Source organism: Eubalaena glacialis, chromosome 12 (assembly GCF_028564815.1).
Source record: "Eubalaena glacialis isolate mEubGla1 chromosome 12, mEubGla1.1.hap2.+ XY, whole genome shotgun sequence".
Taxonomy (NCBI): domain Eukaryota; kingdom Metazoa; phylum Chordata; class Mammalia; order Artiodactyla; family Balaenidae; genus Eubalaena; species Eubalaena glacialis.
The window spans coordinates 14,308,132-14,322,956 of NC_083727.1; the positions used below are offsets into that span (position 1 = coordinate 14,308,132).

At 38.7% G+C, this 14,825-nt stretch overlaps 1 protein-coding gene across 3 annotated transcripts in view; it reads left to right on the forward strand.

The window, feature by feature from the left end:
- SYNE1 (spectrin repeat containing nuclear envelope protein 1) overlaps nucleotides 1-14,825 on the forward strand; it is a 448,877-nt gene that overhangs the window by 343,909 nt on the left and 90,143 nt on the right. For all 3 annotated transcript variants that reach the window (XM_061207647.1, XM_061207645.1, XM_061207646.1), the window contains 4 exons: nucleotides 7,912-8,067; nucleotides 10,657-10,827; nucleotides 12,744-12,877; nucleotides 13,278-13,482. In XM_061207647.1, coding sequence (XP_061063630.1) covers nucleotides 7,912-8,067; nucleotides 10,657-10,827; nucleotides 12,744-12,877; nucleotides 13,278-13,482 — 666 coding nt within the window. The remainder of the gene's footprint in view (nucleotides 1-7,911; nucleotides 8,068-10,656; nucleotides 10,828-12,743; nucleotides 12,878-13,277; nucleotides 13,483-14,825) is intronic.

Genomic DNA, 14,825 nt, shown 5'->3' on the forward strand with positions numbered 1-14,825 from the left:
ATGTTGAATAAGAGTGGCGAGAGTGGACATCCTTGTCTTGTTTCTGATCTTAGCATAAATGCTTTCAGTTTTTCCCCATTGAGAATGATGTTTGCTGTGGGTTTGTCATATATGACCTTTATTATGTTGAGGTAGATTCCCTCTATGCCCATTTTCTGGAGAGTTTTTATCAAAAATGGGTATTGAATTTTGTCAAACACTTTTTCTGCATCTATTGAGATGATCATATGGTTTTTATTACTTAATTTGTTAATGTGGTGTATCACATTGATTGATTTACATATATTGAAGAATCCTTGAATTCCTGGGATAAATCCCACTTGATCATGGTGTATGACCCTTTTAATGGGCTGTTGGATTCTGTTTGCTAGTATTTTGTTCAGGATTTTTGCATCTATGTTCATCAGTGATATTGGTCTATCATTTTCTTTTTTTGTGATATATTTTTCTGGTTTTGGTATCAGGGTGATGGTGGCCCGTAGAATGAATTTGGGAGTGTTTCTCCCTCTGCAATTTTTTGGAAGAGTTTGAAAAGGATCGGTGTTAGCCCTTCTCTGAATGTTTGATAGAATTTGCCTGTGAAGCCATCTGGTCCTGGACTTTAGTTTGTTGGAAGATTTTTAATTGTGCTTTCAATTTCATTGCTTGTGATAGGTCTGTTTATATTTTCTAATTCTTCCTTGTTCAGTCTTGGAAAATTGTACCTTTCCGAGAATTTGTCCATTTCTTCATGGTTGTGCATTTTATTGGCATATAGTTGTTTGTAGTAGTCTCTTATAATCCTTCGTATTTCTGCAGTGTTGGTTGTGATTTCTCCTTTTTCATTTCTAATTTTATTGATTTTCATCCTCTCCCTTTTTTTCTTGATGAGTCTGGCTAAGGGTTTATCAATTTTGTTTATTTTCTCAAAGAACCAGCTTTTAGTTTTATTGATCTTTGCTACTGTTTTCTTCATTTCGATTTCATTTATTTCTGCTCTGATCTTTATGATTTCTTTCCTTCTCTTGACTTTGGTTTTCTTTGTTCTTCTTTCTCTAGTTGTTTTAAATGTAGGGTTAGATTGTTTATTTGAGATTTTTCTTGTTTCTTGAGGTGAGATTGAATTGCTATAAACTTCCCTCTTAGAACTGCTTTTCTGCATCCTATAGGTTTTGGGTCATCATGTTTTCATTGTCATTTGTCTCTACATATTTTTTGATTTCCTCTTTGATTTCTTCAGTGATATCTTGGTTATTTAATAGCACACTGTTTAGCCTCCATTTTTTTGTGTTTTTTACAGTTTTTTCCTGTAATTGATTTCCAATCTCATAGCATTATGGTCAGAAAAGATGCTTGATACAATTTCAATTTTCTTAAATTTTCCGAGGCTTGATTTGTGACCCAAGATGTGATCTGTCCTGGAGAATGTTCCATGTGCACTTGAGAAGAAAGTGTATTCTGCCACTTTTGGGTGGATTGTTCTATAAATATCAATTAAATCTCTCTGGTCTATTGTGTCATTTAAGCTTGTGTTTCCTTATTTATTTTCTGTTTGGATGATCTGTCCATTGGTGTAAGTGGGGTGTTAAAGTCCCCTACTATTATTGTGTTACTGTCGATTTCTCCTTTCATGGTTGTTAGCATTTGCCTTATGTATTGAGGTGCTCCTATGTTGGGTGCACAAACATTTATAATTGTTATATCTTCTTGGATTGATCCTTTGATCATTATGTAGTGTCCCTCCTTATCTCTTGTAACAGTCTTTATTTTAAAGTCTAGTTTATCTGATATGAGTATTGCTACTCCAGCTTTCTTTTGATTTCCATTTGCATGGAATATCTTTTTTCCATCCTTTCACTTTTGGTCTGTATGTGTCCCTAGGTCTGAAATGGGTATCTTGTAGACAGCATATACATGGGTCTTGTTTTTGTATCCTTTCAGGTCTTGTTTTTATGTCTTTTGGTTGGGGCATTTAATCCATTTACATTCAAGGTTATTATTGATATGTATGTTCCTATTACCATTTTCTTAATTGTTTGGGGTTTGTTTTTGTGGGTCTTTTTCTTCTCTGTGTTTCCCACCCAGAGAAGTTTCTTTAGCATTTGTTGTAAAGCTGGATTGGTGGTGCTGAATTCTCTTAGCTTTTGCTTGTCTGAAAAGCTTTTGATTTCTCCATCGAATCTGAATGAAATCCTTGCTGGGTAGAGTAATCTTGGTTGTAGATTTTTCTCTTTCATCACTTTATGTATTCTGCCACTCCCTTCTGGCCTGCAGAGTTTTTGCCGAAAAATCAGCTGATAACCTTATGAGGATTCCTTTGCATGTTATTTTTTGTTTTTTCCCTTGCTGCTTTTAATATTTTTTCTTTGAATTTAATTTTTGTTAGTTTGATTAATATGTGTCTTGGTGTGTTTTTCCTAGGGTTTATCCTGTATGGGGCTCTCTGTGCTTGCTGGACTTGGGTGACTATTTCCTTTCCCATGTTACGGAAGTTTTCGACTATAATCTCTTCAAATATTTTCTCAGACCCTTTCTTTTTCTCTTCTTCTTCTGGGACCCCTATAATGCGAATGTTGGTGCATTTAGTGTTGTCCCAGAGGGTCTCTGAGATTGTCTTCAATTCTTTTCATTCTTTTTTCTTTACTCTGCTCCTCGGCAGTGATTTCCACCATTTTGTCTTCCAGCTCACTTATTTGTTCTTCTGCCTCAGTTATTGTGTTATTGATTCCTTCTAGTGTATTTTTCATTTCAGTTATTGGGTTGTTCATCTCTGTTTGTTTGTTCTTTAGTTCTTCTAGATATTTGTTAAGCATTTATTTTCTCAAGTGTGTGCCTCCATTCTATTTCTGAGATTCTGGATCATCTTTACTATCATTACCCTGAGTTCTTTTTTAGGTAGATTGCCTATTTCCTCTTCATTTATTTGGTCTTCATTTATTTATAGGTTTTTACCTTGCTTCTTCATCTGTGACATATCTTTTTGCTGTCTCATTTTTTAATTTTTTTTATGAGTGGGATTGTGTTCCTGTCTTAGTGGTTGTTTGCCCTGAGGCTTCCAACACTGGAGTTTGTAGGCTGTTGGGTAGAGCAGGGTTTTGGTGCTGAGATGAGGACCTCCATGAGACCTCACTCAGATGAATATTCCCTGGGGTCTGAGGTTCTCTGTTAGTCCAGTGGTTCGGACTCAGGGCTCCCACCGCAGGAGCTTCGCCCAACCGCTGGCTCATGAACCAAAATCCCCCAATCTGCATGGCGTGGCCAAAAAAAAAAAAAAGAAGAAAAGAAAGTAAAAAAGGGGGGGGGGAAGGCTGTGGAGGGTGGGGCTTAAACAAGGGCAAGGTTTGGGTGGTGGGTGGGGCCAATGCTCAGGACCCACAGGGCTGGAAAAGGCCCTGGGTGCTGTAGGGGGTGGGGCTTAGGTTCAAGGAACAGAAGGGGCCCAGGCGTGCCCCCCACCCCTGGTCTCAGAGGGTAGGAGGACCTCACCTGGGAGCTCAGTGGGGCTCCCAGGCCTGAGTGGGCAGGGCAAATGCCCTCCACTCCTCTCCTGCTCTTCCTGGAGGGCCCCTCCCACCTGACTGTCCTGTTCTCCCCTCAGCCTCCTTCCTGTGCCCCCAGGCCAATGTGGCCGGGGGGAGGAGGGGGCCCTGTAGGGCTGGGGACCAGCCTGGGAGCTCAGCAGGCTCCCCAGGCCTCAGTGGGCGGGGCAAACGCCCCCCGCTCCTCTCCCGCTCCTCTCCCGCTCCTCCGGGATGGCTCTTCCCACCTGCCTCTCCTTATCTCCCCGGCCTCAGGGGTGCCGATCCTGTCTGGCCTCCACTTCTCCTCCCCCCTCAGTCCCCCACGTCCTACCAGTTCACTTGGGGGTTCCTCCCGTCTCCTTGGGCGTCAGGTTCCCCCACCAGCGGCCGGCAGGCATCCTAATTATGGGGAGATGCTAATTTGGCATCTTCCCACACTGCCATCTTGACTCCGCCTCCCCAGACATCGTGTCATTTTATTCCTGCATGCTACAGTATGCCTCTCTAAAAGAAATGGACCTTTTTCTTATATAACCATAATATCATTATCACCACAAAAAAATTCACAGTAACCCCTGAATACTATTTAATGCCCAACTCATAACACTCTTTCCTCAATTGTCTTTAAAATATCTTTTTTTTCAGTTAATTTATTTAAACAAAGATGTCACAGTGTCCACATCCTCCATTTCTTCTTAGATCTTTTAAGTCTCTTTAAGTTTTTTTTTTGACACTATTAACTTGTTGCAAAAACCGTAGACTGGACTCAGGTTCAGGATTAGCCTGTGTAGTTCCTTGAGATACTCTCCTCTCCCCTGTATTTCCTATAAATGGAAGTCAGCACTAGAGGCTTGATTGGATTCTGGTTCTACTCCAATAAGCCAGTGCTTCCCAGGGGACAGTGTTACCTCCTACTGTGTCCCATTGGGAAGACCGAGCAGCACCTGCTTGTTCTCCTGTTGGTGATAAGGATCTTCGTGCATGTGGAGTGGGCAGACTCTAAATGTTTTCCAGTGACTTAGGACCACTTAATATTTCCTCAGGGATTCTTGTTTATACAAAAGAAATGTAAGCTATTACAGCAAATGCTGTAATTTTTTTTTAATAATTCAATAATTTGTATGTGTTACAGATTAGCTGTGATAGTTCTCTGTAGTATTTCCTAAGGACAATTGAAGGTTAAACTGTGAAGCAATGCTACAGAAACGCTTATTTCCCCAAATTTTGTTTTTATATTTCAGCTTTCAAAAAGAAAGGCCTTTGGTAATGATCTTCCTTCCAATCAGCAGTTTTTCTTTGGGGGCATATGTAAAGAGATGTATATTTAAGCTCTTAGTCAAAGCTTTTTGGTTCAGAAAAGGAAGAGCACATGCCCTTATGCTGGGCTGACAAGCTCATGGATTGCAATTTCGAGGGTGCATGAAAATGGTAAAGAAAACTATCATACAGGGAACTACCTTGAAATTAAAAAAAAAACAAAAAACCTTCACATCAGAGGATTGGTATGTAAAAGATGGAAGACCAGAAACATGCATCAGCTAGTCTTACTGCCTTTCCAATTTTCCAGGAGCCAGTAGGGTTTCAAGTAATAGGCTATCAATTCTAAAATGTACAAGTGAGCCAGAATTTCAAAATTTTACTTCAAAGGATGACTTCCTAAGTTAAAATATTTTCATTAAAGTTAAAACATAATTTCAGCATTAACATTAGCAAGATTAGTGCTTCCTTGTTACACTGTTATAATAATAAACTTGACTATTAAAAGACTGAATTATAGGTTAATTTAACTTTTCTTTTCCTTTATTTTTCTTCTGCCTTCTCTCCTTTTATTTTTCTCTTTCTTACTATTTTTTCTTCTCTTTAATGTATACTTTTTTCTGCCATTTTCCATTTTCTTTTTATGTACATGTTTTCTATTGAACACAGAGAGAGAGATTGCTAGCTGGAAAATGTAGCAGAAACTTGACCAAGTTTCACTCCTTTTCAGACCCAAATTTTTAACCTCCCAGAGGGTCACACCAGGCAGTGTCAGGAGGAAAAGCTTCAAGTATGGTTGAAAGAACTTAACTCCAATGCCAATTTGTGATTTCAAATGAAAAGTCATTTTTTTTGAAACAAAGAACAGAATGAAAGTAGACCGCATAGTTATTTTGGGGCATCACATATATATCACAGTAGCCTAACTGGCAGGTTCCATTTGGCAGTAGCACAAACCTTGATAAAAATTTATTGTCATTTTTGAGAAATAGTTCTTCTGGACCAGAGTGTAGAATTCAAGCCAGCATACTTACATTGGTGACTGGATTCAAGCTTTATTTTGTTTAAAAGATCTTGGATATTTTTCCACTCTTTCAGAAGTGATTTATGAATTTGAACCAACATAGAAACTGATATTTATGAATTAACCCAAGTTAAGAATGATTTATTATAGCAAAAAAATGTTAGGTTTGGCTTTTCCCTTCATTGATCAGAAACAGAATCATCTTTTAATTATTATTGGAGGGAAAGGAAAACACCTTTGTTTTGCACAAAATATATATTTCGTTCCTGTTTCCCTCCTGGGTTTTGCTTTTATGCCAACATAAGTGCGCAGGACACTTTTGAGATGTGTTTCTGAGCAATGGGTCATTCATTTAATATTGCTCACTTCAAAAGTTAACATCTATGGATAAATGAGAATAAATTCAATTCCAGTGGTTGAATTTTAGGATCCTATTAAAGACAATGTTGGAAGGATTATTTATGGTTATGTAATCTTTTAGAGAAGCAGAGAGAAAAATCCTTAAATAGTAAAGTTCATTATGTTTTCTTTACTGTATAAAGGACCTGTAGCACTGGTAATCACTGTATTTATTCTCAGGTTAATTATCAAAGCTGTCAAAATATTGACAGAATTATAAAGTGAAAATGAAAGAACAGTTATTCAAAACAAAAATGATCTCTTTAGGCTACTAATTACATGAACTTCTAATTAATACATCAAGACAAAAATAGCTTCATAATAGTTAAGGAGAGAAAAATAAATAAATTTTCAGTGAAGCAGGGCAGATTACCAAATGGCTGAATAAAATGAACTCTTACGTTTGCCTAGTTTTTAACAGCTTGAAAGGGATTTCATAGATTTATTTATCTAATGTTATCCCTTTGAGATAAGCAAATGTATTATTATTCCTATTTTATACATAAGGTAGGGAGTGATTAAAAGATTGGACCACACGAAGCAAAAATTAAAAGAGGCACATTTGTAACTAAAACAGCAGAGACCAGGACTTCTCACTGGTATCCTATCCATTGCACTTACCCAAGCCCAGGGGAGTTATCCATATGTGGGTCATGACAGGGGGCTGGACATCTTTTTCACAGAATTGAGACATTATCCAAACTTAACATATTTTGCAATTTTCTTCACTCTAACCTCCAAGGCCTACAATCTGCACATCTAGTTCTGGGGGTGTACTTCTGAATATGAGCATGTAACCAGGATCAATATACGGCTTCTCACATCACCCCGACATGGATTTACCTCTTCTCCACAATTCCCACCTGCCTCCAGCACTGGGCTGGGAGTCAGTGGGCTCAGAAGTCTTGGATTCTAATTCTACTTCTGGCCCTTTTGTGACTGGAGACAGATTGCATGACATAATCTCCTACTGTTCATCCATAAAATGTTGATAGCAGTCTCAGCCTGGCTCACTGAGCTTTCCAAAGTTTCAAATGGCTTTAAAATAGAAGTGAGGATTATGGTTAAGTATAATCTCCAGATCATTGCCTCATTTTCTTTTTTGAACATTTCATCCTGACCATAATATATGCAAATTCTAAAGAAAATGAGGATTCAATTCTTGAAAAAAAACTTGTACAACTTTTCATACTCACTTAGAATCAGAGTATTTTAGGGAGAAAGACAGGTTAATAGAGACTGATTTTTCATCTGAAGAAACTGAGACCCTGTGGAAATTTCTCACTTGCGCAAAGTGGCACAGCTTGATAGTCACAGAAATGTAACTAAATCTCAGATACTGGGGTCCAGAATACCATTCTGTTGCATTTCATCCCATGAGCTAGGACTGTGTAACTTTTCCAACAGCAAGATAAATGAATGTAAGAATATAAGTCATGTTACCATTTCCAACATATATTTCTTTCCCTGTAGCTTCTTGAAAAAAATTATCTAGTGCCATTTAAATTTTGTGTGGTTTTTTTGTTATGCTAATTTCTCATGGAATGAAAAGAGAATTTTAAAAATTTAAATGTAAGAAGAAGTATCACTCTGGAGACCCTCTCCTGAGAAAGATAAGCTTTTCAGATTAATAAAAGATTTTTCAGCTGTGAGACTATAATGGCTCAATTTCAGTGTACCCCAGAGTTCCATAATAGAATAATTTAAAATGACTGTTTCTTCATCTTTCAGGATCTGGAAGATTTGATTAAAGCAAAAGAAAAAGAGGTAGAGAAAATTGAGCAGAATGGACTTGCTTTGATTCAGAACAAGAAAGAAGAAGTCTCTGGCATTGTCATGAGCACGCTTCAGGATCTCAGCCACACCTGGGCAAATTTAGACCACATGGTAATGTTTCTTGTGGAGAGCTGCCTCCAAGACTGTGCTTGCCATCTCATGTCCAAATGTGACATGGGTTTTGGTTTTCCTAATATAAATAAGTAAATAATCACGGAATCTACACAGCATCTATTGGTAGTGTTAAGTCCACTTTATTAACCTTCTTTTAAAGAGCCTAGCTTCGGATGTTTCCTATAATTAACATTACTATGAACATGACTTTCTTAATAATCTTATCCATTCCCATGTCCATAGATACCATCTAGGCACAGATGGTTCTCAGATGTGTATCCTCATACTGGATTTCTCGCCTAAACTATAGACAGAGACAGACACAGAGGGAAGTCCTCTGTAGACATCTCCGCTTGCATGACCATTAGACATCTCAAACTTCCTGCCCAAACCAACTCCCATTCTTCCCCCACAAACCTACACTTTCTACCACCTCAGTTCCTGACAACTCTACCTGTCCAGTTGCATGGGCTGAAACCTATGGAGTCATTCTTCACTCTTCTCTTTCCCTCAGACCCACATCGAGTCCATCAACAATCTTGTCAGCCCTATTTTCAGGATAGATCTAGAATCCAGCCTCTGCCCTCCATCTGTGCAGCTAGCACCTAGGTCTAAGTCACCGTCACTGCTTGCTTTGATTATTTTAATGGCCTCCTAAATAGTCTCCGTGCCTCCTGAGAAGTCCTGTTAAAATGGAAGTCAGGTCACACCAGTCCTCTGCTCGCAACCCCGCAATATCTCCCTGTCTCATTCAGAATGAGGCCAAAGCCATGCGGCTCCTGCTGCTAGCCTACAGGTTCCTCGTGCTTCTGGTCTCCCCCCTAGCCTGGAACCCAGTGGTGTGCCCCACACTCGGGGACTTTGTACTGGCTCTTCCCTCTGCCCGGAGCCCCCTCTCCCTAATATCCGCATGGTCACTCCCTCTCCTCCAAGTCCTTTTTTAAATTCGCCATCTCAGGGAGGGCTTTCCTGACCTCCTTCTTTTAAATGACAGCCTTCGCATCCTCCCCTTACATTCCCTGACTCTCTTCTCTGCTTTGCTTTTATCTGTATTATTTATCAACTTCTAACATATGAGATAGTCTACTCGTTTATTTAAATTCCTTCACTAAAACATAAGCTCTGTGAGGACGTTTGACATTATGTGCTGAATAGAGGGTTGAATCCCCCAGTGAGAAGAATACATGTAACAACAACTCCTGCTCTGCACACACCTGTGCCAGTGGCTCCTGCCCGCACTTTCCACAGGTGAGGGCTGAGGCACCAACAGGTTAAGGGACAGGGACGAAGGGTGTACAGCAAACCGCTTCTCACAGCCCATGCGATGGTCTCCAAGGGCAGCTTTCTAATTACCTTATCTTTAACCCGATTTTAAATCTAGTTCATTTTATGTTATGCACTTTTATAAATCATCACAATTCCTTGGGAACAATTTACCATCTAAATAAATTGAGTGGTTCTTTCACAGAAACATCTTCCCATGAAAAACAAACAAAAATAATACAAGGAAGAAATAGATGATTTAGAAATTCTCATTGATCTCTTGGCTTTACGTTCATGTTTGTTCCTGACTTTCCTAGGACAGGCCCTGGCACCTGCCTGTACGTGGGAGTGTTGCCTCGTTTTTTGCGGCAGCATTTTCTTAGGCCTTTGGCCCATGTGATAGTACCTCGATTGGTTTCAACATTTTTGTTTATGCTAAGAAAAAGAGCAGAGAATTCAGGTGCAAATTAATTTATATGATCTCTTTTCTTAATCATGGCCATACTTACTCCATATGCAAAAGATTAGGAGTGAAATCCAGGAAGTCCAAAGCAGATATCTTTCTAAATGATACAGATCAAACTAAAACCTTTTCTGTTGCAGATAAGTGCAGGAAAGAATGTTCTTGGATGTTTTGTCTTAAGATATTCATTTGAGTATGTGTGTGTGTGTGTTTGAGAGAGAGAGAGAGAGAGAGAGAGCGAGAGAGAGCTTGCACATACCTGGGATGGATGGATAGGTAGATAGTTAGATAGATAAATAGATAGGTAAGTAGATGGACAGATGATAGACAGGTTTCATTTCTTGGGACCAGTCTGCCTAGATTTACATCTAGATCTTTCACACTCTAACAGTATGATCTCAGGTGATTTTTATAACCTCTTTGTCCCTCAGTTTCCTTAATATAAGGTGAGCATAATGATTCCATCTACCTCATAAGGTTGTTATGAGGATAAAGTGGGTTAATGAATTTAAAACACTCATTTAATATGTTTCCTAAACTGTGGTATTAAATATACTGACCTTTTATCACTTTTATATTATAATACATATAAATAATATATACTATAGGTAAAGGTTATATATATAACCTTTTTAAGCATTTTAATTTAGACTGCGTGATCAAAAGTATGAAAGGCTTAAATTTCAACATTGCTACATTTTACTTTTCAAATCTTTTTTTTAAATTTGAGTTTATTTATAATGCCTGAAATCCCAATGAAGTTCTTAAATGTTCATATTTTTCCCATCAATGCAATATATATTTATATATTTTATCACTTATATTATGCAATTATAAGAAGCCTCTGTCTCTTTCAAAAGGTTGGGCAATTAAAGATCCTGCTGAAGTCTGTGCTGGACCAGTGGAGCCACCACAAAGTGGCCTTTGATGAGATAAACAGTTACCTCATGGAGGCCAGGTACTCTCTCTCCCGATTCCGTCTGCTGACTGGCTCTTTAGAAGCTGTGCAAGTTCAGGTAGACAACCTTCAGGTAAGGGATGAATTGAACCCATCCTTAACATCCTTTTTAATTTGAGAAAAATGTTTTGAAAAATGAGCAAATGCGAACATCATCCTGGAATAATTGATGTATATTGTTTTACATTTAATTATTTTAAAAATACTTAAAATTAATTTTACCTGCTTTATTTGTTACATAACCAAACTTGCCTGTGGATACCAAATTCTGGAATAACTGGTATATAACTAAATGATTTTTTTAATTATGTAAATATCCCCATGAATGTATTTTATAAAATGATTTATAAATCTCCTGGATCCATTATTGCTGCCTTTTATGTCTTCCCTTTCTCTTTTTTATCCTGCTTTTCTAAACACATTCTGCAGGATTAAAAAGAAAACAAAAGAAAAATAGCAAAAGCCATAAAATTTTAAACCATTAAGTTGTTTTCTTTGCGTTCAGCAGGATGTCAATGGTGTGTGCACGTAATCCTCCTTTTCTAGCACTTACTGCTTGGTTTCCTGGGTGTCCATCATCACTGTATTCATCCAGGAGGACATTGCTGCTGTTTGACTTAAACGGCACACTGTCCTCTCTTAGGTCACCGCTCTGAATCAGCTACTGCCCTCACTCGCCTGCACACCTGGGCGCTGGGTGCTCTCACCTGCCATTGCCCTTTCTCCCTGGCTAAATAACGCAGCCTACGGGATGGGCAAGTCAGGCCCTAAGGGGTGGGATGACAGCCTCGCATGTACCCTCCTTACATCGGTCCACGTCCCTGGCTTGGCAATCAAAGTTTATATGTTGCTGACATGATATGCAGACTTTCTGAAGCGAATGCCCTTTTTTTGGGTGAGGCAGGAGGGAGGAGGGATAAAACGAGCATATACAGTTTCCTTCTTTTGTGTGTGTGCGTGTGCGTGTGCGTGTGTCTGCGCCGCACGGCATGTGGGATCTTAGTTCCCCACCAGGGATCGAACCTGTGCCTCCTCCATTGGAAGTGCGGAGTCTTAACCACTGGGCCGCCAGGGAAGTCAAAGTACATACAAAGTATGTACTTTGTAACCTTGTACATACAAAGTACAAGGTTAAATTTCTTTAAACCTTAAAATAGTTGTTGCAGATACTAAGAATCATTAAAACTTACTTTGAGAATAGTAAGTTTAAAAAGACATTTTATAACTTTGAGGAGGTTAGAAGTACTTTTTAATTGAGCTTACTCTGTGTTTCACATCTTCTGTCTTAAGATACGAAAGGATTCAGGGTCTATTCCTTATATATTTTGATTTGATGGCAACCATATTATCAGTGTTAAGTAGGACTGGATTTTTGCAGCCTGCTTCACCTATGGAGTTTTACTAAGAACTGAGTCTGTCACTTCAGCAACATTTCCAGGGAAATATCTTTCTTCACTGGTTCTTGGTAGATGACTCCACCAAGCCTATAGCCTGCCTAATAAATATTCTTGGCAAGGAAGAACATCAGAGATAGAACTTAGAGCTGGTACTCAGAAAAGCTATGACTTCTTAAAGTCTCACTATCAGGAATTTCTGGTAGAGCAACTTTGGGTAAGTAATAAAGTAGAGATCTGGGCTTTGACCTTGAGCAGCAGAGAGAACCACAGTACGTTGGATTGCACACCCAGCAGTCCCACACCTTCCTCCTCGATGGTGGACGGGGCTCCCCGTGTGAGCTTTCCCAGCAGAGTTCCAGCTCCCACTCCAAGAAGTCTCAATTGTTAAGAACCCTCCTCACACCCATAAGAACAAACTCATAAAGAAGAAAAAATGGTTATCTAAAGAAAGCTCATAAAGCATTGGGACAAAGTCACTGTTTTTGTATTTGTATGTTCATATTTATGAAAACAGCTATAAATTACTCTTAAACTTGATCATTAGAAGTTTTAGATCCTGTTAGGTCATCTGTGGCACTTTTCCTTTGGGCAGAATCTTCAAGATGATCTAGAAAAACAGGAAAAGAGCTTACAGAAATTTGGCTCTGTCACCAACCAACTGTTAAAAGAGAGTCACCCGCCTGTGACAGAATCTCTTACCAATACACTAAAAGAAGTCAATATGAGGTATGGAACATGCCGGTTTTACACTGTTGTTCATTATTCATATCACGATCTTATTATAACTAACAATACAATTAAAACACTGGCATTTTGAATTTGAGCTTTATAGGTTCTATTCTATTAACGTTTTAACTTTCACAAAATGAACTTAAGGATAAGTAAATGTAGTGAAGATATTTAGAAAGGAATTAGAACTGCGGTATACCCCAAGATTGACCTCATTTCTACTACCTACCCTTGAAATATTAGAGTGAAATGTTACTTTTTATTACGTTCAATAGAAATGAGACATCTGCATTATTTCCATATTCACATGAACCAGGATCATGAAAAATAAAATAGTAAATAACAGCATTTGGTGAGAGGTGGGAATCAGCCCATGAGTGTTGGCTATCATTTCCAGATGGAATCACTTGCTGGAAGAGATCGCAGAGCAGCTGCACGCCAGCAAGGCCCTACTTCAACTTTGGCAGAGATACAAGGACTACTCCAAACAGTGTGCTGCTACAGTTCAACAGCAGGAGGGTCGAACCAATGAGCTCTTGAAGGCAGCCACTGACAAGGACATTGCGGACGACGAAGTTGCCACGTGGATTCAAGATTGCAACGTATGTTCAAGAACTATCGCGTGTTACCAACTTGCCAAGCTTAGACTTCTCAAGTTTAGCAGGGCTGGTGCTGCTGTGTTTAAGCTTTTGTTATGTCTCTATGTGAGACAACTATCCAAAAGTAATTGTTTCAAGTATCAGAGAGCCTGCTAGGTTTTCAGAACACAGTTGCACATGTAACAGATTTAAGAGATCCCCTCCCGTTGTTTTATTTTTAAAGAGTTGTTTTCCCATTTTTCCTAATGGAATACAGTCCATGTGAAAGACTTAGGCTATCTGTTTTTACAGAGATGGTCAATATAAGAAATGACCATATGAAGAGTAATGTTACATCTTTTATTAAAAATCCACTGTTTCAAGGTATTGTCCAGTGAGGTCCATTATCTCTTATGTAAGCATCAACATAATAATTTCTTCTAAGAACTTAATGGTAGGAAGAGGTCTTTCTTTCCTGATTTATGGGTATACTTCTTTTTAATAGCTTTTTAATATTTCTCTTTTTCACTGCAGCTGCCAGTAACCTACTTAAGGTTTTCAGGAACAATTCTTCTCTCGTTTCACCTATCACATGCCTCTTACTATTTATCCTTATTTGTCTCTATTTTAATGAATTTATTTCAAAGACCTTCTTATAAACTTTCCCAAATCAGTTATTAGAATTATGCAAGTTATAAAAAGCTCATGAATAAAAGTTTAACCCATTCTAAGACCTTCACATGAAAAATGAATAATCACTTTAAAGCTAAAGTTTAAGATTTACAGTAAATTCTGTGCTTTTTTTTTTTGCTCTTTCCACATAGTTTATCTTTATGAAATCTGTCATTTTCAATTTTCAGTCCCCCTTCGTTGAGATATGCCTGTTCTAGAGTCTAGTGCTCGAGATGATTGCTGTGAATTTTCTGATCTCTCTGTCAGGGTTAAAGTTGCCCTTTGTTTTTCCCCTTCTCACTGTAGCCCCTGCACGGGTGTAGCAGGCTCTGCTCTCTCTGTATCTGGTGGGGCACCAGCAACAGGTGGAAGAATCAGTCAGTTGTCATCACTCAGAGGGAGATGGAAACCAGAAACAGGGAGTTTCCACCAGCTTATTAATTTGGAGCATATAAAAGGGTCCCACAAAAAATGGAGGCAAGAGATAATCACAGAAAAGAACGGGGATCGAGTCTACTCTTCCTCCTGCTCACCAGAGCCATAGCTAGGCTTCTGCACCCACCAGGAGGGGAGGGTGTGCTGTAACCACTAAAATGGGACCACACATATAGCTCCTCTCTTGTGTGTATAATATGAAGTCAAAAAAGGTAAAATGTAGCCCTGGGTTTTCAATTTGATATCAATTACATGAAGAG